The 20,011-nt window shown below is 37.2% G+C and overlaps 1 protein-coding gene across 17 annotated transcripts in view; it reads right to left on the bottom strand.

Moving 5' to 3' along the window:
* Positions 1–20,011, bottom strand: part of CAST (calpastatin) — a 60,658-nt gene that overhangs the window by 4,308 nt on the left and 36,339 nt on the right. For 12 of the 17 annotated variants that reach the window (XM_038170027.2, XM_038170032.2, XM_038170026.2 and 9 more), the window contains 18 exons: positions 19,447–19,527; positions 19,294–19,347; positions 18,585–18,680; positions 18,317–18,409; positions 17,647–17,748; positions 16,466–16,549; positions 15,765–15,812; positions 14,085–14,189; positions 13,705–13,806; positions 9,872–9,973; positions 8,758–8,841; positions 7,891–7,938; positions 7,674–7,769; positions 7,012–7,110; positions 5,737–5,838; positions 3,700–3,792; positions 2,762–2,815; positions 2,212–2,301 (listed from right to left, as the gene is read on the bottom strand). In XM_038170027.2, coding sequence (XP_038025955.2) covers positions 2,212–2,301; positions 2,762–2,815; positions 3,700–3,792; positions 5,737–5,838; positions 7,012–7,110; positions 7,674–7,769; positions 7,891–7,938; positions 8,758–8,841; positions 9,872–9,973; positions 13,705–13,806; positions 14,085–14,189; positions 15,765–15,812; positions 16,466–16,549; positions 17,647–17,748; positions 18,317–18,409; positions 18,585–18,680; positions 19,294–19,347; positions 19,447–19,527 — 1,533 coding nt within the window. The remainder of the gene's footprint in view (positions 1–2,211; positions 2,302–2,761; positions 2,816–3,699; positions 3,793–5,736; positions 5,839–7,011; positions 7,111–7,673; positions 7,770–7,890; positions 7,939–8,757; positions 8,842–9,871; positions 9,974–13,704; positions 13,807–14,084; positions 14,190–15,764; positions 15,813–16,465; positions 16,550–17,646; positions 17,749–18,316; positions 18,410–18,584; positions 18,681–19,293; positions 19,348–19,446; positions 19,528–20,011) is intronic. The other 5 variants (XM_038170029.2, XM_038170031.2, XM_072031681.1 and 2 more) reach the window with 2 other exon arrangements.

Here is a 20,011-nt window from a genome sequence, read left to right as displayed (position 1 = left end):
TCAGTCTTCCTTTTTCTGGTAATGTATTTATAAAAGCATTTTGGATGTCTTTTACTGCACTAGCCAACCTGAATTCTAGGTGAGCTTTAGCTCTTCTGTATGTCCCTGCACAATTTAGCATCAGCTCTATAACTCTCTGAAGTTGCCTGCCACTTCTTTTAGAGTCCACAAACTTTTTTCTTCCTGAGCTTGTTAGGAAGCTCTGTTCAGCCAGGCTGGTCTTCTCCCCTGCTGGCTCAGCTGTTGGCACACTGGGATGGCCAGTTCCCATGTATTTGACTTTGTTCTCAAAAAAGGTCCATCCTTCCTGGACTCCACTGCCTTTCAGAACTACCTTCCCATGGGGAATCTGGGAGTTAGTCCTCAATAAGCTGTCTCAGGATGCAGTGTCAAGGTAAACTCTTCAGAATTTGTCCCCCTCTTGAGGAGAAGGTTAACAGAACACATTGCAGGAGAGTTGATATGAACAAATCAATTTCTTATACAGTCTTCAAATACTCCCAGGCAGCAACACTTCAACACTTGTAGTAAGTCCTTTAGTTACATTCCTTGTAATACGTGGGCACCCTGGGAAAGGCTGGAATCCCCGCCAACCAGAAGATAAAAGACATAAATTTTTCTATGGGGACTGGATGACTATGCAAACTTTTGCCACTCTGCAACGATCAGGAGAGAGATTTAGAAACAGCTACCTTCTCCCAGGAGTTAAATCTGATTTGAACTTTTCCTTTCAAGGCTTCTTCCTCCCCTTAATCCCACCCTGGGGAAACAAACTCAAGCACAGAAGCACAAATGAATATAAGCAACATTTTAAGTATGAACAAACTTTAAATACACGCTTAGTAGGTACACTAGCAACTAGTGTAAGCTTAGGATGCTCGTGCAGAATTTCCCTTGGGAATTGGTTATGCTTCCACAGCTCTATCTGTCCAAGAGATTTAATTTTTCACTACTAATAGACTGGCTTGCTCAAAGATGTATTAAATTCAAGCTTCATTTATCTTGTGATTTATTTTATTTTTTCCTTTTCCTTGCTGGAATCAGGCAAGTCACTACTGCAGGAAAAAGGCAGGGACAGAGAGGCAGAGGTTAGCAGCAGATTAGAGACAACTGCAGCTGGTTTAACCATCTGGGTACAAAATTTCACCATTCAAAAAATTGTTCACCATTGCCTCTGTCAGGAGGTGAGGGACCAGTGCCTATGATAGAACATGCATGTCACATACAATGTAAGAGAACAAATGGCTAAAAAGAGTTGGTTACTGATTCTTAACTACAGTTTGAGCACTTGTGGAAAACAAGGAGTCCAGGACTTCAGCTCCAACATCCTGCCAATTGCCCCAGAAACTCCCCTACCAAGGAATCTTGTAAGATAACTGTAGATTCCTCCCCTGTGACAGCAGGCACAGTGGATGTCTCACAGCCATTCAAGTCATCTTCCTCTGTCCAAGCTCAAGGTAGCAAATGCCAGGTTAAGGATGATGGAGAGCAAGCAGAAAATAAGCCTCAGTCTTGCTTCTTATCAATCAAATCTGTCTCCTTCTTCATACTCTTTACCAGCACAACCATCCTTTCTCACTCATCTCTACCAACTATAGCACCATCCTCATGTTGGCGGACCTCCAAATTCATGCCACTACCACTGCTACCTCACTTCATATAGGCTCACATTTGCAGCACTTCTCTGGGAAAAGTCTGACAGGTATTTAAAATGATTCTATGACAAATACTACATTTATCATTACAAAACCTCTTCAGTCCATTCCTTCTTCTTTCTTCTTGGTGATACAATTTTCCCTAACATACCTAAAACGCTTTTCTAATCCTAGCATTTCTCTGAAAACCATCTTGAACTGTTTTCTCATTTCCAGCCTACAACCATTTCTAGATAGTGCATGCCGTATTAAACACAGATTTCTCTACATATTATTTTTTTTGACACTTGAATTTATACAAAACAGAATTCTTTGCTTAAATCACTTCTCCAAGCTTGTCTTACTTCTCTAAAAGACACCAAGTACCCCAAGCCTGCCTCCTTCCTTTAGTACTCGGGAAGACACATCAAACTTCCTTATAATAGTAAGACGATCATTAAATTTTGACAGCACATTCCAAAGAGGATAACTCCAAACCTGAGCTACGGCAAATAAAACTTTTAGTAAGTAGTGGAAAACTATTTATTTTGCAAGTTATTAGCAGTAAATGTCCTACCTTTGAGTGCTGTGGTGTGGCAGGAGCATTTGCAGAAGTATCAAAGTCACCTGATAGAGCATCGATAGCTGCAGACTCATCTGTAGGCTTCTGCAATAACGTTAATTCTGAAGTCATACAATATGCACTACTTTCTGACAGCCAAATTAGTGTTTCGGGCATTTAAGACTGGCTTAACTATCCTTTTACTTAAATATCTATACATCTTAACTCTAAACATATGTCAGAACAGAGACATCTGTATTTGATCTTTCCAAACTACACAATGTCTTTGAATATTGGACATTAGCATTAATAGCACAGTTGCCCATTTATTATCAATAGTTACTTTTAAGAAAAGTTTTACTGTGTACACCTATTTTAAATAGGTAAAAAAAATTACTATTACCCATTTGAGTAGGTAGAAAAGCTTTATTATTACCTACTGCATTCAATAGCATTTATGGAGTTTGCAATAATACAAACTTCAAGCCTTCAATTGACACTGCTTCAAAGAAAAAAAAGATCAGAGCACAAAACAAACTAAGAACAAAAAGAGAACAAATTTTACCTTTTCTTTTTTGTGTTTCAAAGCATCCTTTGGAGTTGGCTTTACAGGTTTACCCTTGGAAATAATAAAAAATTTATTCTCATTTTGATCTGGTCAGATTAGTTTTATGATATATCACGTGCTTTTACACATATTAAATAGGGAACTTTCAGATCACCATGAAAGTTGAACCATTCCGTACTGATTTCTTTATTACTTAAGCTGTGTGTTCAATCCAGTTCACAATGTATTTTCATGCTCTGTTACTTCACTATGTCTGCAATTTTGTCTGTCTTTGTAGTCTACTGGAAAAATAGTTTTTTGATCTAGAAATGACCGAATGCCTGTTAGAGTGGTCAGTGAATGTCAGTTCCACAGGGCTTCAGGTATACATGTATACCATGAAGGTTATACTTGTATATATTCTTTGTCCTTAAACATGAAGCTGCTCGGAAGGAATAGGCATTTTTACCTATGGTTTGTAAGTAGCTCCTGTTTGTGGGACAATATAAACCAAGCTTCTTAAAAGGTGACACCTTTTTTTTTGGTTGCCTAGTTTTCTGGAATACCTAAGAAAATGAGACAGCATAACTGAAACCTGTACTGCCATACCTCCATGATGTTGACTGCTATTAGGTGGTTAAAATGACTTATTTGTTATTTGTTCAGTGTCCAATTCTAAAAAGTTAAAAAAAACACATACACACCTTAGGTTGTTTTTGTTTACTTGTTTGGTTTTTGTTTGTTTGTTTGTTTTTAATCAAATGCATGCACAGATATATACAGCTTCTCTAAGAAGAGAGTATTTATGTGTTGGACCTTAATAAACATAGCACACACACTCCCTTACCCAGTTTCACTGTTCTCCCTGTAATTTCACAGGGAGACTGGCACGTATGCACAAATTTCTAGTGCTGCAGTGAGGTAATTAAATAAAAATTAATGGAGTTTTTCCTTACCTGGTCACCTGACTCCAGAAGTTCTCGGTAGTCAGGTGGGATAGTATCATCTCTTTCTCCAAGTTTGTCTCTGTGTTCAGATTTAGACTTTTCCTGAAAGCATTTAATTTTAAACAACTTTAATACTTAGCTCTTTTGTTGCTACTTTGAGGTTTTAATATGCAACTGCATACTTAATGCATAGTTAGTTGTATATTGTGCATCATTTAACAGTTTGACAAATATGGTATTTGCCCAATTAGCTTGACAAATGTTAGAAACATTAGAAAACAGTACGTTGGAGTGTTCATTATAAAAAATTATGAGGACAGTTGCCTTTTTTGAATTTAAAATTTCAGAACTACTGGAAAGAGACCAATATGTTCATTTCACCAAGAAGCGTGTTTCATGCCTGAAAGTTTAAGATTACCAGCTCTCAAGAGGTGCAGACATTTAGCAAGTTAAACATGCATATATGCAGCAGCATCCCAACATAAAGAAAAGAGTTATGCCAAATTACAGCATTGAACATAATAGTTTAGTTGGAAGGGACCTTCAAAGATCAAGTCCAACTGCCTGACCACTTCAGGGCTAGCCAAAAGTTAAGGCATATTTATGAGGTCATTGCCTAAACACTTCTTGAACACTGACAGGCATGGGGCAGCAACGACCTCTCTAGGATGCCTGTTTCAGTGTCTGACCACCCTCACAGTACAGAAATTTTTCTTGATGTCTGGTCTGAACCCCCTGCTGGCGCAGCTTGTAATATATCCTTATATTCTTATAATACCTGAGCCATGCATCTGTGTACCTTTATAGCATAACCCAGAGCACTTGCCCACACAACACCTGGCCTATGCTTCTTATCAGGCTTAGGAGCCAGAGTCATTTTCAAATACAACATAACTACAAGACATGACACCACAACATCCAAAAAAACACATCAAGGTTGGAAGCAGTTCCACTAAGGTTATTTTTCCATCTATAATTCTTCAAGCCCTGTCAAGTATACCATGCCAAGTACAACAGTTGGTTTAGACGCAAATAGCTTTTAAGCACAGGGATGAAGAATATTTTTTTTGTATTTGTAAATGAAAATATTAAGGAACTCCTCTTTTTTTTGAAGAAGAAGTACAATCTGGTATGAACATTTTCTATGCCTTAAAAAAAAAACACCACCACATGAAAGCTGAGCTTTTACACCTCTGTTACCACTGAAGCACAGGAGTTGCAGAAGTCTCAAATATCAGGCGCTCACCACCTTCCTATGACAAGGGACAACACTAACCAGACTGTAACCTACATTAGGCAGCCAATCACCACCACACTGGGGCCTCAACTTAGATTAGAAACCTAATTTCCTGCTAAATTTATTCATTGGCAGCATATGGTGATTTTACCCTAGTAACAATCCTTTAAGTATTTCAGTTTACTGTGACTATCATTATTATGCAGAGATGCATGGGATTTCCTTATTAGCAGAAAGGCTTTTACACAATTAAATGAAAAAAGACAGAAGGGAGACCAAATGAAGTCAAATCAATCAGAAACAAACAAGCAGAAAAACAAAACTGATTAAACGAACATGTCCATTGATGAACTTGATGCCTGTTGGGTTATAAAAGACAATCAAGTTTGACAAAAAGAAAGCCACAAAATTAATTTTAGAAACAAATGTCAGAGGAGAAACTTGAAAAATAAATAACGACAGTAAAAGGCACTGAAGTCAAATTACTGCAAATTTCCTGTAATATTTCAGCAATTAACTCCAAAGTTTGGAGTTAATTATACTGAACTGTACACTGAAGTGTACAATTCAACATTTTTTCACAAAAATCACAAAAAACACGAAACAATGGTTAATTTGCCTAAATGACAACATCAGTGTGTTTTTTTTCCCTAGTAACCTTCCTCCTGCATCTGAAAATCATAAGCCATATACCCATATGAGTATATAAGAAGCATTTCAATATTCTATATTCTTAAAAAATCTTTAAGAAATAAGGTAAATTTCTCAACTGTTTTCAGCCAGCAAAATTTCAGAATGCTTTTTGTTACCTTTACTTTATCCACAACTGGTTTGTTCTCATCAGGGTCAGGTTCTCTCTGTCCCAAGGAATCAGACAGGAGATCCAAGGCTTCATCCATCTCTTTTCCTGCCTAAAAAAGTATAAATATGTTTGTGAAAGCAAATCTGCTGTAAAAAGATTTTTTCAAACTAATATAAATGCTAACTAATGAACCAACAACTTCAGTGAACAATGGTCAGCTCTTCCTTTCTAACTGCAATGTAGTAATAACAAAAGATATCTGAATATTTAGACCCACGAGAACACAATTTGAAGTAGGGGTTGCAGAACTGATTTGAATGGCTTTGTTTTGTTACAAAACTGACCTAATGAGAACAGTTAAAATACTGTTTTGTGGGTTTTTTGTGTTTGTTTGTTTTGGTTTTGTAGCTGTTATTCATTTTGCAAACATCATTATCACTGCAGATTAGTTGTAAATCTGCAAGTGTAAATCTGAATTAAAACTTATTAACATTTTATCGTCACAATATATATGGTCTTTTGCTAATTCACAGGACTTTTGTTCAAACACTGCCCAGGAAAAAAAAAAAATCTTTAATGTCGCAGGTGGGAGGAGCTTTAAATTTCATTTTCAGAACACCAGAGGGAGCTCTCATTGCACGAATCAAGATGGAAAAAGGTAGAGACGTGCAACATTACTGCTCACTGGAACTAAGTAAAAATGGTATTCAGAGGAGAACATAGAACTGCTTGTGGTTTCAGTGACCTTGAATTCCTTTATTTTCAGGCCTAAAAGATGACTTTGCCACTATGATGATGACTACACTATGAATATTTGCAATGTTGTTATTATCTAACTAGAAAAAGAACGATGTGGCTCACTTAAAAGCCCAAGACTAAAGATGGAACCACTTGCACATAGCTAACTATCTGCATCTACCCATAGAAATGAAATGCACAAATCCGCTAATGTCCTCAAGTAATTCTGGAGGAATCAGCACAGGATTGGGCACCTCCTTTTCCAAGTACAGGCAAGGAGTTTTCAAAAGCAGCCTGAAATACAACATTAAGCGATATTAAGACGAAATTGACAGAACAGTCTTCACATTCCGTTGAAGATGAAGAATCAATAAAACCTCAAACTTTTTCTCCAGAGGAAACATCTTCCTTCCCCTCAATAACCAGTATTTACAATAAATCATTTAACTTTGCAACAGTCTATATTTGTGCAACTGTCCTCATCACACTCTCTCTCCAGACTTTCCTTTCTTTGAAATAAGTATCTAGAGAAAATGCTGCTTACTGATGTTGAAGGTAGAGAAGCTGCTGAGTGCACTGAGGGAACTGTAGCAGCAGAGATAACATCCGAGGAATCACCAGGCTTTTTACCCTCCTTGGTTTTCTGAAACAAGACACAGCATTGTTACTAATAGAGAGAAATTAAGAGAAAAATATTTATCAAAATCCATGCATTTGAAATGCAGTGCCTCCACAGTTTATTTCAAGGACTTTATTTTACTTTGAAGCTCGACTTATTTCAGATTGAAACCCCTTCCTGAGAAGCACAGTGCAGGTGTTTTGCATCTCAATTTGTTCGTGTTCAGTCTTGCATCTCAACTACTGAGTCAAACCCTGGCACAGCTAAGTCAAAGGCAAGTTTTGTAGAACTTCAGAGGAACTAAGATTTCACCAAGACCATCTACATCTCTAAGTAACATTTTTAAAAGTTCAAGCACTACATAGTACATAGCACTACATAGTAGCTAATTTACCTAGGTGTGTTTTTGTTGTTTTGTTTTTTAAATTGTTATTATTACAGTCCTGCTCTCTGTTCTATTATTTTATTGCAACAAAATTAAAATATTTATTCAAGAATGTTTATGTAAAATTTAAGGGAACTCAAAAACCTCAGGGTTACTGAAATTACATGAAAATAGAACATTTTCAGAAAACAAATATACTCGCCTTTTTTACACTTGGTGTAGGTAGTGGTGCAGATTGTGCTGGAGAACAGGAAAAACCTTGCGTCAAACCCTCTAACAAATCATTTTCACTCATCGGCTATCATTGAAAAGAGAAAAAAAATGTCATCAGGTAACAGTACATCCCCATTTTAAAATTAATTAATTAGTGCAGCATTCCAAATACATATATATTCACTTTTTTTTTTTTTTTTTTTTACCTGGAACTCTTTTTCAGGTTTTGGTGGCAGTGGTTTTCCATCTTTACCCTACAAAAGAAAAATGCTCTTGCATTAATCCAAGTAGTCCTTAAATGACAATGCAATGTAAGAACTCTGAGAGAACCGACTTAATGACAGATAGCGCTATATACAAGGAATAAGAAATGATCTAACCAGTAACCTCTAGCATTTTCTACTGTTATCCAAAGTGTCATTTAAAAAAAAAAACAAAAAAAACACAAAACTCCTGTAACTTAAAAAACATAATGACTGCTTAAAAGTGATGTGTGTTGGATACTGAGCCTCCCGCCTCCCTGTTTTGTGCTTCAATTGCCATGGAAGTAACAGAATTAAGTAAAAACCCCACCTTCCAGATTTATAGCAATATTGCTGGACGCAGAGTCCAGGAAGGCCATGTCTTCTCACACTGGCATTTGTGGCAGGTGTTGTGCAAGTCCTGGCTATAACTAAGCAACCCATTTATGTCAAGTGCGTTATATGGTGATGTCTGTAAAAATACCAACTTGAAGCTTGTTGGTTTGCCTTTTTTTTTTTTTTGAACAGCAGCTGTAACTAATCACAATTTATTAAATTCTACGGCACAAAAAAATAATGAAAGACTCAGGGAACTAATCTCAGACAAAATTACTCATATGTAGGTACTTGCATTTGAACCATTTCTGTGCCTATGTAGGCATTTAATGAAAGATATCAGATATTCAGGAACTACAAAACACCATTTTTATACACTATAAAAATGCCTGAAGTAAACATAAACATTTCAAAATGAAAGAGTTCCAGTTTCAACCATGTACACTGAAGAAAGAAAGGTGTCTAAAGACTAAAATAGCATAGTAAGTGAATTACTTTTGCATCTGTTAATCTGTACTCTGGAGGAATTGTTTCTTCATCTTCCCCCAGTTTTTTGTGTTCTTCCTGCTTGTTTTTCTCCTTTTAAGGCAAAATAAAATAGTATGAATAAAAACTAAATAACCACATCTCAACAGAAATGCATAAGCAAGCTTTCAGTGTCTTCATTCTACTGATTCCAATTAATCTAATTCAATTCCACCGCCAAATGAAAAAAAATCATGGAAATTCAGAGAGCCTTCTTGAAAAAGGCTTCATTTGTCTTCCTGTTTCTTCCTGCATCTGGTGGGAGGAATTATATCCAGCTATTACAACAAAGACCAGAGTTAAGACAAGCACGGGCCAATGGCAAAATAGCAGTGTACTTCTGAGTCATAATTCTTGATTTTATTTCAAATGCATTCGACAGCTACCTGAATTGGCATTCAAAGGAAGCCTACACAAAGAATGCAGTAGCCAGATTGATAAAGGACTCCTCCCCATACAAGTTACATTGGAATATGAGCAGGAAAAAAAAGGTAGTGAAGCTAACTTTGACAACTTCTTATTGACACAGTTCCAGCATATTATAAAATTCTTTCTCTGTGGCTACGCTCAATAACTTGAGTAAAAGATGAAAAAATAAAATAATAGATAGTGGCTATAAACAGCATTCCCTTAGACGGAGTATGCATATTCCAGTGATGTACTTTAGGCTCCGTGGTAAAATAACAAGACCAGTGACAAAAAAAACAAGTTGTATATGCTCTCCTTAATTTAAAGAACTTATCATAAACATGTTTCCTGTTGAAAATGGACTAAACTACACACTACCTCCAATGCGCATGTTAACTCTGTATTGTTTCAGCAGTAGGACGCTAAGCAAATTTGGTTTCCAGAAGCTGAGGGAAGATAATGCAGTAGAGTACTGTTATAGACACAAAGATTAAGAAAATGTACTCACTATTCAAATCCTACTAGTATTTGCTAAATAGAATGCAACTGGTTTCACAAGTAAATTTTGTTTTAAAAAGTGACAATGTTATCTCCAACTTCTTTAGCCTGTGGAAATACAGTAACACTGAAGATAAGTACATCAACCGGGTATTTTTGAGACATGATTATTTCCTACCTTAACTTTGTCCACAGCAGGTTTCTTTTCTTCTGGATCAGGTTTCTTCTTTTCTAGGCTACTGGACAAGGCTTCCAGTGCTTCATCTGTCACGTTACCAACCTACAAGAGTATCAATATAGTAAATATAATTCTTAGCCTGGAATTCACCAGCAAATGAAGAAACTTGTTTATACATTACAACTGACAGCCACGCATTACTAGAGATAAAATCTGATAAGTAAAATAAAAATCTATAACGTTTCCCTTCCCAGTTGTGTCCACATACATGGGACCTGCTGAGTTCAAGGTGTTTATTACTCAGTCGCTGGATTTAGTACAAGAACATGAATTGTCTTTGAACTATTGGATTTTTATGCCTTTATTCAATTTATTGTATTAGAGATTGTATTAGATCATTTTATTTGTACCCATGATTAACTTTATTAAAATAAAGACTAATAGCAGTGTGCTGGGTTTTAAGATGTACTTTGTTAATTGGCTTCTCCAAACATCCCTGTTGATAAATATAAATCCTGATCTTTAAATACCATCATTATTTTGTTTCAGGGTTTTCAGAGTCTATGACAAGTTGTTGAAACATACTAATACTGTTAGAGAAGGCATTAAGAGTTTCTCTGATTCCCATGCCTACTTTGCAGTCCAAATCAATGAAGAAATTGTTTTGTCTTCTGGCTTTGAAACTGCAAGAAAAATCTTAATTTCCATCCTGCTTTGCTGGTCTGTAAGTCCTCTGGCTAGCTTCCACACTTGCCTGCCCTCAGAAATGCTGTACTATATTCAAGTCATCACACTTCCCCATATTCTTCTGAGAGCTAAAATTTGGTTACCATACCATCAGTTACCAAATCAGTTAGATAAGGATGCGGATTCTAAAGAAGTTGGCAGAGGACAGGCAAAAAAAAAAAAAGTTTAGAAAAGTTATTCTGATGTCAGTTTTCTGTTTTCTAATGGCAAGTTTGGGACAATAAGAATTATTATCAGTGCTTCGACTTGATATGTAAAGCTTTGAAGGACAGAATGCTGGTAGGCTTGTTAAATTGTGCTTTATGCCCAGCTTTCTCAGTATCTGCTTTGTCTGCATTTGTCTTAAACATGCTTTAAGCAGTTTTTCTGGCATTCCTTTTAATAATTAAAAATTGCATGTTTTAGGTTAGAATTGTGTTCTGTAAATGTCTGGCTGAAAAGTCTTGTAATTCATAAATGTCACATCATTTTTTCCCTGAGGAAGAACATTAGAAACAACTCCATTAAGCAGGGAACGTCCTCTGAGTTATTTTTCCTGTGTTCTGTTTAATGTTTCCACTTTTTCTACCATTTTTATATCTCAGATACATATGTGCTGTATACTTACTATGTCTTTTGAGACTGCTGTGGTGTGGCTTAGTAGCTGCTCAGTAGCGGCTAATTCTGGTTTTCATTCCAGATTCCGATTTCAATTAATTGCCTTAATTTATTCAAGTATTAAACATATTGAAACTTAGGTAAAAAGTTACACTATGCATCAGTGTAAAGTCATCACTTCTCAGGAAGAGTAGTCAGGCATTGGAATGGGATGATGGGTTGCCCAGGGAAGTGGCAGAGTCACCATCCCTGGGAGGTGTTTAAGGAAAGGCTGGACCTGGTGCTTAGGAACATGGTTCAGTGGGTGATATTGGTAGATAGGAGGATGGTTGGACCAGATTATCTTGGAGGTCTTTTCCAACCTTAATGATTCTATGATTCTGTGTAAAGGAACACAAATCAGTGTCTGCTCTGTAAATAGAGTTCTCCTTTGCAGAGATCCACAGACAGCTGAAATGTTCCAAAGGGTCTTTTTTTTTTTTTTTGTCCTGCTTTTAATCCCCTTGTCAGGGATCTGCTCAGTAGAGTACCATGGGACAAATCTTGGAGGACAGAGGGGCCCGCCCAAGAAAGCCGTTAGATATTCAAGGATATTCACCTCCTCCAAGCAGAAAAAGGAGACCTACAGAGGGTGGAAGAAAGGACAGGTAGCCTGGGAGGGACATAGACACTGTCCAAATAGCTGGGAATCAGGTTAGGAGAGCAAAAGCACTGACAGAATTAAATTTGGGAAGTGACATCAAGGGCAAGAAAGGCTTCTATAGGTACAGTAGTGATGAAAGGAAAAAAGGGGAAAAAGTGAGCCCTCTGCTGAAGGGAACAGAGGACCTGGTTACCCATGCTATGGAGAAAGCTGAGGTACTCAAAGACTTTTTTCCCCTCAGTCTTCACTGGCAAGAGCTCCAGTCACACAGCCAAGTAACAGAAGGCAGGGACTGAGGGAACAAAGAACTGTCCACTGTAGGAAAAGATCAGGACATTAGGGGAAACATAACCCCAATTTTTTAAAAAAAGGAAAGAGGAAGAGCTGGGGAGCTACAGGGCAGTCAGACTCATCTCTGAGCCAAGCAAGATCACGGAGCAAATCCTCCTGGAAACTCTGATAAGGCACATGGACAACAAGGAGGTGAGGGATGATAGTCAACATGGCTTCACTAAAGGCAGATCATGCCTGACAAACCTGGTGGCTTTCTACGATGGGGTTACATAATTGGTGGATAGGGGAAAAGCAAGTGACATCATCTACCTGGACTTGTGCAAAGCATTTGACACTGTCCTGCACAATGTCCTCGTCTCTCAGCTGGAGAGACATGGGTTTGGTAGATGGACCACTCAGTGGGTAAAGAATTGGCTGGATGGTGGCACTCAAGTTGTCGTCAATGGTTCAATGTACAGCTGGAGACCGGTGACAAGTGGTGTTCCTGAGGGCTCAGTATTGGGACTAGCACTACTTAACAACTTTGTTGGAGACCCTCATAAAGTTTACAGACTTTGTGTGTGTGTGTGGCACTGTCAACATGCTGGAGGGAAGGGATACCATCCAGGAGAACCTTGACAAGCCTGGGAGGTGGGCTTGTGTGAACCTCACGGGGTTCAACAAGACCAACTGCAAGGTCCTGCATCTGGGCTGGGGCAATCCCAAGCACAACTACAGGATGGGCAGAATATGGATTGAGAGCAGCCCTGAGGAGAAGGACCTGAAAGTGTTGGGTGATGAGAAGCTCACCATGAGCCAGAAAAGTGTGCTTGCAGCCCAGAAAGCCACCGGTATCCTGGGCTGCACCAACAGCAGCATGGGCAGCAGGGTGATGGTGGGGATTGTCCCCCTCTACTCTGCTCTTGTGAGACCCCACCTGGAGCTCTGGGCCCCAGCACAAGGAGGACACAGAAGTATTAGAATGAGTCCAGAGGAGGCCATGAGGATGATCAAGGGCTGGGGCATCTCTCCTACAAAGACAGGCTGAGATAGTTGGGGTTGGTCAGCCTGGAGAAAAGAAGAATCCAGGGAGACCTTATAGATAGCCTTCTGGTACCTAAAAGGGGGCTATAGAAAAGGCAGGAAAGAGGGGTTCCTTATCATGGAGTGACAAACTGAAAGAGGGTAGGTTTAGATTAGGTATAAGGAATAAATTCTTGACTCTGAGGGTGGTGAGGCACTGGCCCAGGCTGCCCAGAGAAGCTGTGGATGCCCTATCACTGGCAGTGCCAGGCTGGATGGGGTTTTGGGCAACCTGGTTTGGTGGAAAGTTTCCCTTCCCATGGCAGGGGGTTGGAACTGCGTGCTCTGTCAGCTCCCTTCCAACTCAAACCATTCTGTTATTCTATGATTCTATTGTATTTTTTGCAAGCACCCATCCTGCATAACTCAACTCTACTGAGGAAGAGTACATGTATATCATCCTGAAATAACCACCTTGACAATATGCTATACCGTTGCATAAATGAAGCACTGAGTTTTCCTTTAGCTCCCGCTGAGACTAACTACTCACTGATGACACAGATGCTGGAGCTGAAGACTGCACAGTGCAGGCTGTGGCACGAGGGACTACTTCATCCTTTGTAGTCTTTGCAGACTCAGGAGCTGATGACTTCTGAAAGATAACAGTTGCACTGCATTTTACTGAATATGCTCAGAAACCCCAAATATACCTGTTTTTTATTTGTTTGTTTTAAGTACAGTACAAAATAATGAAAAAAAATCTGAATTTAAAGATAGTTATCATTCTATTAAGAGCTAAATTACAAGCAGAGTTGATATAATGCACTGAAAGCAACAGGAAAGGAAACATTTTTTCTTGAATGAACAGTAGCATCATCCAGTTGTAAATAAACTGACAGTCAGGATTTTATGTGAACTAGAGAGACATACTTTGGATGTGCTGCTGGACTTCGGTGGTTTGGATTGTTCTGCAGGCTGTGCAGGGGAGGCAAAGTCTTTTGAAAATTCATCAACAAGGTCAGATTCACTCAAAGGCTGCAAAAAAGGACATACGTGTTACGGGTGACTCACTGTCTATTTTTAATGCATTTTTCCAAGAATTATACTTCAACTTTTTGGAAAGCAAACAAACTTTTGTAGCCTGCACTAAAATAACCTTTCACAGTCACATCCAACAACATGAATTTCACAGTGCACGGAACTAAATGTATATATCTTTTTTTTTTCCAAAATGAGTCAGTTGCTTTGTTATTAAAAGCCAATATAGAATAAAAAGATAACAGAGAATATAATGTAGAGAACGTTACATTCATTACATATAATGTAGAGTTACATATAATGTAGAGAACGTTAAATTAGTTACAGAGAACAATAGTGCAAGATAGATACTCCTGGCATTCACTTACACATCAAATACTCAATGATACTTGTGTCTCAGACTGACAGGGGTAGAAGAGCAAAGGAATACTTATTCTTCTGCTAACTCCTTCATTCTTTTGCCATAAGACCTCATGATTCTGAGCTTACCTCCTGTTCTGCTTTGGCTCTGAATCTCAGTCAAACTATCAACCAACCTTCTTTAATTCCTACCATGCTCTTTTGTAACTTTTCTTTCTGGACATCTTTTGTCTTATGCTCCCTGTGAAACAAGAGGACTTGTCTCCTAACATTGGTATCTGGTTCCCTCAATGCATAGCTGCTCTTTCTTTTTCCTTATGATATGTTTGGCAGGTGGCCCTCTGTGCAGCTCTCAAACATCACCCACTCAGACTGCTGAATGTCTATAATGTGACAGACACAAATTTATAGAGACAGTCTTTGTGTCACCACCTTTGCATTCCTCCCTACTTCAAGCTTGAATAACACATTTCTGTTACAAATGCACTGTTACATTCTTACTCAGATTGGTCCTGACCTTCACACTCATTTTTGCTAACTGTACTTTTCCAATTCTAGCCCTGATATTTTGGCAGCACTCCTTAATTCACAATATTTCATTTCATTTCTATTCAGTTCCTTTCCTTTTCCTATTTTTTTTTTTGCTTTCTTCCTGTGTGTTTTCAAGTAACCTTTAAGCTTTCCTTTTAATCTGTTCAATCTATTTTGCACTTTCTAGGCCACAACGGAGATCCATTATGAAATTATGGATCCAATTATGAAATTATGAAATCCAAGTTGTTCCCTGTGATTAGGAAAATGACTGCAAATTTTATTCTTTTTTTCCAATTGTATTACTTTACATCTGATGATTACTTGTCAAGAAAACAGAAAAGCCTGCCTCAACTCTGTGTCCTTCAGCAGCTTCAGTGTACTTCGACAGGATACCCTAAACAAACCCTTTGATACAGCTTTTCTTTGTGTTAGCAGTCATTTCGATAATTCTAATGCCTTAGAAATCTCTAAATCCATTTCTTACTATGATCTCTTCATTAACAGTCCATGAATTTCAGTAAAAATAGCTTCCACTTCACCCTTCAGATTAGCATGTTTTGTGCAATGAAGTAAACACACAGATTAAGAGACTTACATAATGGCACAGAGAAGTGATGACAGAGGGGGGAGAAAACAGGGTATCTATTCACACTCCTAAAGTATTGTCAGTTTTCTAACCTTAGGTTTTTCTTCAGGCTTTGGCAATATTGGTTTTCCATCTTTATCCTAAAAGTGAAGAAAGTATGTATTACTGACATTTTTCCATTGTTATAAGGTGTCATACTCAATAATCAGGAACAAAATAATAATATAAATGAGAGACACCAGATGGAATCAGTGACATAGTAACAGGCATTCATCTAAACAAATGGAATTGCTACATCACCAGGTGAGCAGATTTAAAAACAAACCAAAAGAAAAAAATAATGCTAAAAGAGTACAAATGGGCCAAGAAACTGAAAAAAAATGTTAATTCTTATCAGTATCACCATGCAGCAGAAATTAACTCCATAGTAAAACAGCAGAATTTAATCCAGTAGAAAAGCACGCTCTGAATACAAGAGAAAATCTTTCATGCTTCTACTAATTGTGGTTTAAATCTTAATGTCTATAGTTGGGCAGTTGTGAAACCTCTGATTGAGGGGTGAAACTACTCCATTCACACAGCTCCACCAGGCACAGTTTATATGGCTTGGCTTTACCATCTTGGTGATTCTTATATCTAGTTTCATACCCTTCTTTTGTGAGGATGGTAAAGCCATCTTGGTTGAATATACTACTGCTTGTTTTCCCCGTGTTTTTTTTCCCTGTCTGTGACCAAGGAAAGTGTCAGAGGTAGCTGCACTATTTACAAAGCAACGGAGTTTAGAAAAACATACCAACTCCGGTGTTAGCCTGTATTCTGGAGGTATTGTATCATCACGTTCTCCTGCCTTTTTTTCTTTTTTCTCTTTAGCTTTTGCCTGAAAAAAAAAAAGAACAAAAAAAAGAACAAAAATATTATTTAGTGAAATGAAAAATCACAATTCACTCAACATCACTATCAAGATTGCTCAGCCTAATGTTTAAAGAAGTATTAGGAAGATAAAACTATTCCATATATGAAGACATTCAAATTCATTAATTTACTCCTATCAAATTTCTGTGGTAAAATATTTATGGCTTAAGAATTAATGCCATAAATAAAGGTAATTTGTTTTGTTTTGTTTTTAAATCCATAAAGCTCTGCTCAGAACTGTCACTTCATGGCCAGTACTTTTAGACTTCTCAGGATGTTCAAAGTTCTTAGGTTTCCCTGGATTATATCACTCTGACTATACAAGCTGTAATTCTGCATTTTCCCATCATTAAGCAGTGTATTCAATAAGATATCTGAAGGCCCAAACTGACCAAATCTGCAACACAACATGAACTTTTGTGTCAAACTTCAACTATACCTTTTTTTTTTTGTAAAGCAACAACTGATTCTCTACTATTTCCTTGTCATTTGCCTGCTTTGAGTTGTAAGTGAAGACAGGTGAATGTAAGCGAGATTAGTAGGGTTACAAGCAGAGTCTGAAAAACTAAATTAAAAGGCAATTTAATGTGCAAACATAATGCTACTGTTGAAATCTTATTGTGGAAGAAAAACAAAAGACTGAGAAGACACAGCAAAAGGCAAGGCCCAAGTTACAAAGGCAACAATATTTAGTGGCAAAAGTAGAACATCCGTCATAAAAAAAAAAGCCACAAATATGTGCGGGGAAAAAAAAAAGATTAATGTAAATTGTACCCCGTGTGAAAGGTGCCTATATAGCCAAAAAATGAAATACTCTAATACTGCAGACTGTCTTATTATATTATATTCTACCTGTATCCACTTGGGATTTTGTAATTTCTTATTTTCCTTATCATACTGGACTCAGACATTCCTTAGGCTTTTGATATGGAAGTTGCTTTGCCATTATTTTACACATTTGTACAGTACCCAACAAAAAGGAACTATGATTCCATGGGAGATTCTGAAAGCTGTTGGACAAAAAAAAAAAAAAAAAAAGAGAAGAAAAAAGAAAGATTATACCTCTGACACTTCTACTATAGTGGTAACATCTTCAGGTTCAGGTTCAGGTTCAGGTCCACCAATAGTATCCATAAGTGCTTCCATTGCATCCTCTTTCATTTCCTGCATTAAGAAAATAGAATGAGAATCGTGTTGTTATTTCTTTAAATTGACACAGACCTTAATACACATATATTTTTCATGGTGTGTATGAAAGAAACAGCAAGCACAACACTGGTCTTCTCTACTTGGTGGCATATGGTGTATTTTGTGATAAGCTCAGCACAGTCAAATCAAAACATTTTCCCTTGGGGATGGGGCAGTATAACTCTAGAAAGAGTGGTAAAATGAGTGGTTTGTAAAATACAAGAAAATGAAACCATGTTCAGGTTTAAACAACTTCACAAAAACACATTTTACTCCTCTGCTGTCTCCAGATGAAAGAACAGTTACTCTGCAGAGGAATGGAGAAGGAGAATTATCTGACCCATCAAGATTTGATCTTCAAAATGCTGTACAGTTTGAGCAATCACATTTCCTATTATTCCCATACATTCTGGGCTAGTTGAGATTTTGAACTGAAAATGAAGACGATAAGCATTTTTCTAAGATCAGACACACATACATATGACATGTTTGTAAACTGAAATTTTAATTAGAAGGTAACTGGTCAAAAGATAGACCTCTATACCTCTTTTGATTTTGTTTTCTTCTCAGGAGGAACTGAAGTCTTGACTGAGCTTGCTGCTTGTGCTTGTATGGTTTCACCATCCTTACTCTGTTTCTTTTACATAAGAACAAAATGAGACAAATTTAACTACAGGCATATTTGCAAAAACAAAAGGAAGGGAAAACTGTCAACAGTCTTTTAAAGTCAAGTAAGGTGTTAAAATAGTAACAGAAATACTTCATTGCAATAAAAGCTTTCATGGCCAAAAAAAAAAAAAAGGAATCAATACCTCTGTCAGACTTGTCTTCTTTTCCTCAGCAGAAGGAATACTACAAGTAAAGTCAGATGACAGGGCATCTGCAAGCTCATCATCTGTCATTGGTTTCTGAAGAAGAAATTGCAAGCTAGGTTATGATTATTGAAGTTCAAATATTAAAGCTGTCAAACTCAGTTTAAAAATCTGAATATGTTCCATGGTTAATCAGATAATATTTTCCCTCAGCTGTTCACTCATTTTTCAGACATGCTCTTATTTTTATATGTTGAACATACAGGCAAATTAAACTGGCTAACAGAATAATCTTGCTAAGTGCAGAAATTGAAGTACTTTTTGCTAAAAAGATTACTAGGAGATTCCTGTATGCACAGCTACTATCTCCTGCCTATGTTATTATTATGCCCACTATCTCCTCCCTTTGTTATTATTATGCCGAATAGCTCTATAAGCATTTATTTATTTGACTTGTTTCTGTTTCTGTCAGTATCATTAGAGTTCCTACCTCTTTATTTAAAAAAAAGAAAAACAAAAAACCACACATCACCATCTTATGCCCGGTTCTATTAGTTTTATCAATATCTGTGTTATCTGGCAGCTCACAACCCTCTCCTACTTCATGGAATTTTTGGAAGACGTGCAACACTTTGATTTTCCAAGGAATCCAATGATAACTGGGTTATTTTCTCCCTGCAATAAAAAATAAAAATAAAAAAAGTCTTACTTCAGATTGGTCATCTGCTTTTGGTGGGCCTCCATCTTTTCCATCTCCTTTGCTCTAAAAGGATAATTACTTTTGTAATTAATGGGAAACAAAAACATATAAAAAGAAAGAAAGGAAGGACAAAGAATTATTTTCTTTTATTAATTCACTAACCTTCAGCAGTTCAACATACTTTGGAGGGAGACTACCTTCTCGTTTTCCCATTTCTTCTAAGTATCGTGAAGAAATATCTTCCTTTGAAAAGAATGCACACATCAATGTTTTTGTACTCCTGTTTATAGAAAATAATTTCTAACGTAGAGCTATGTCTGAGTACTGTATTAAGCAAGTAACCCTAATCCCCCTTTTGTTACTTCTCCATTCAAACTCAGAAAAGTATGCATTCTTGCCTAAATTCTCAATGTTTTACTCTTTTGCAAGTACATGTGAAAGCTCCTAGGTTCTTTAATGCTCTCCTACACCTCCATTACTGCCTTCTGTAAATCTGCTAGAGACCATGCTTGGAAGTCAATTCAAAAAGCAACTTTGCTGACACTTAACCATTTCCTACTGTGATATATACATAATTACACCATTTCTGTATTACTGAAAACCACTAAAATGCAACTGTTCAAGCTTTATTTTACTTCTTAGCGGATCAAAGAGACAATTACTGGGTCAATGTAATAGCGAACAACTACAGACGTATCTGAGAGATGAATCTTCTAAAAAATAAAAA

Source organism: Anas platyrhynchos, chromosome Z (genome assembly GCF_047663525.1).
Source record: "Anas platyrhynchos isolate ZD024472 breed Pekin duck chromosome Z, IASCAAS_PekinDuck_T2T, whole genome shotgun sequence".
NCBI classification, from domain to species: Eukaryota; Metazoa; Chordata; class Aves; order Anseriformes; family Anatidae; genus Anas; species Anas platyrhynchos.
This window is presented reverse-complemented; position numbering and strand designations above follow the sequence as displayed.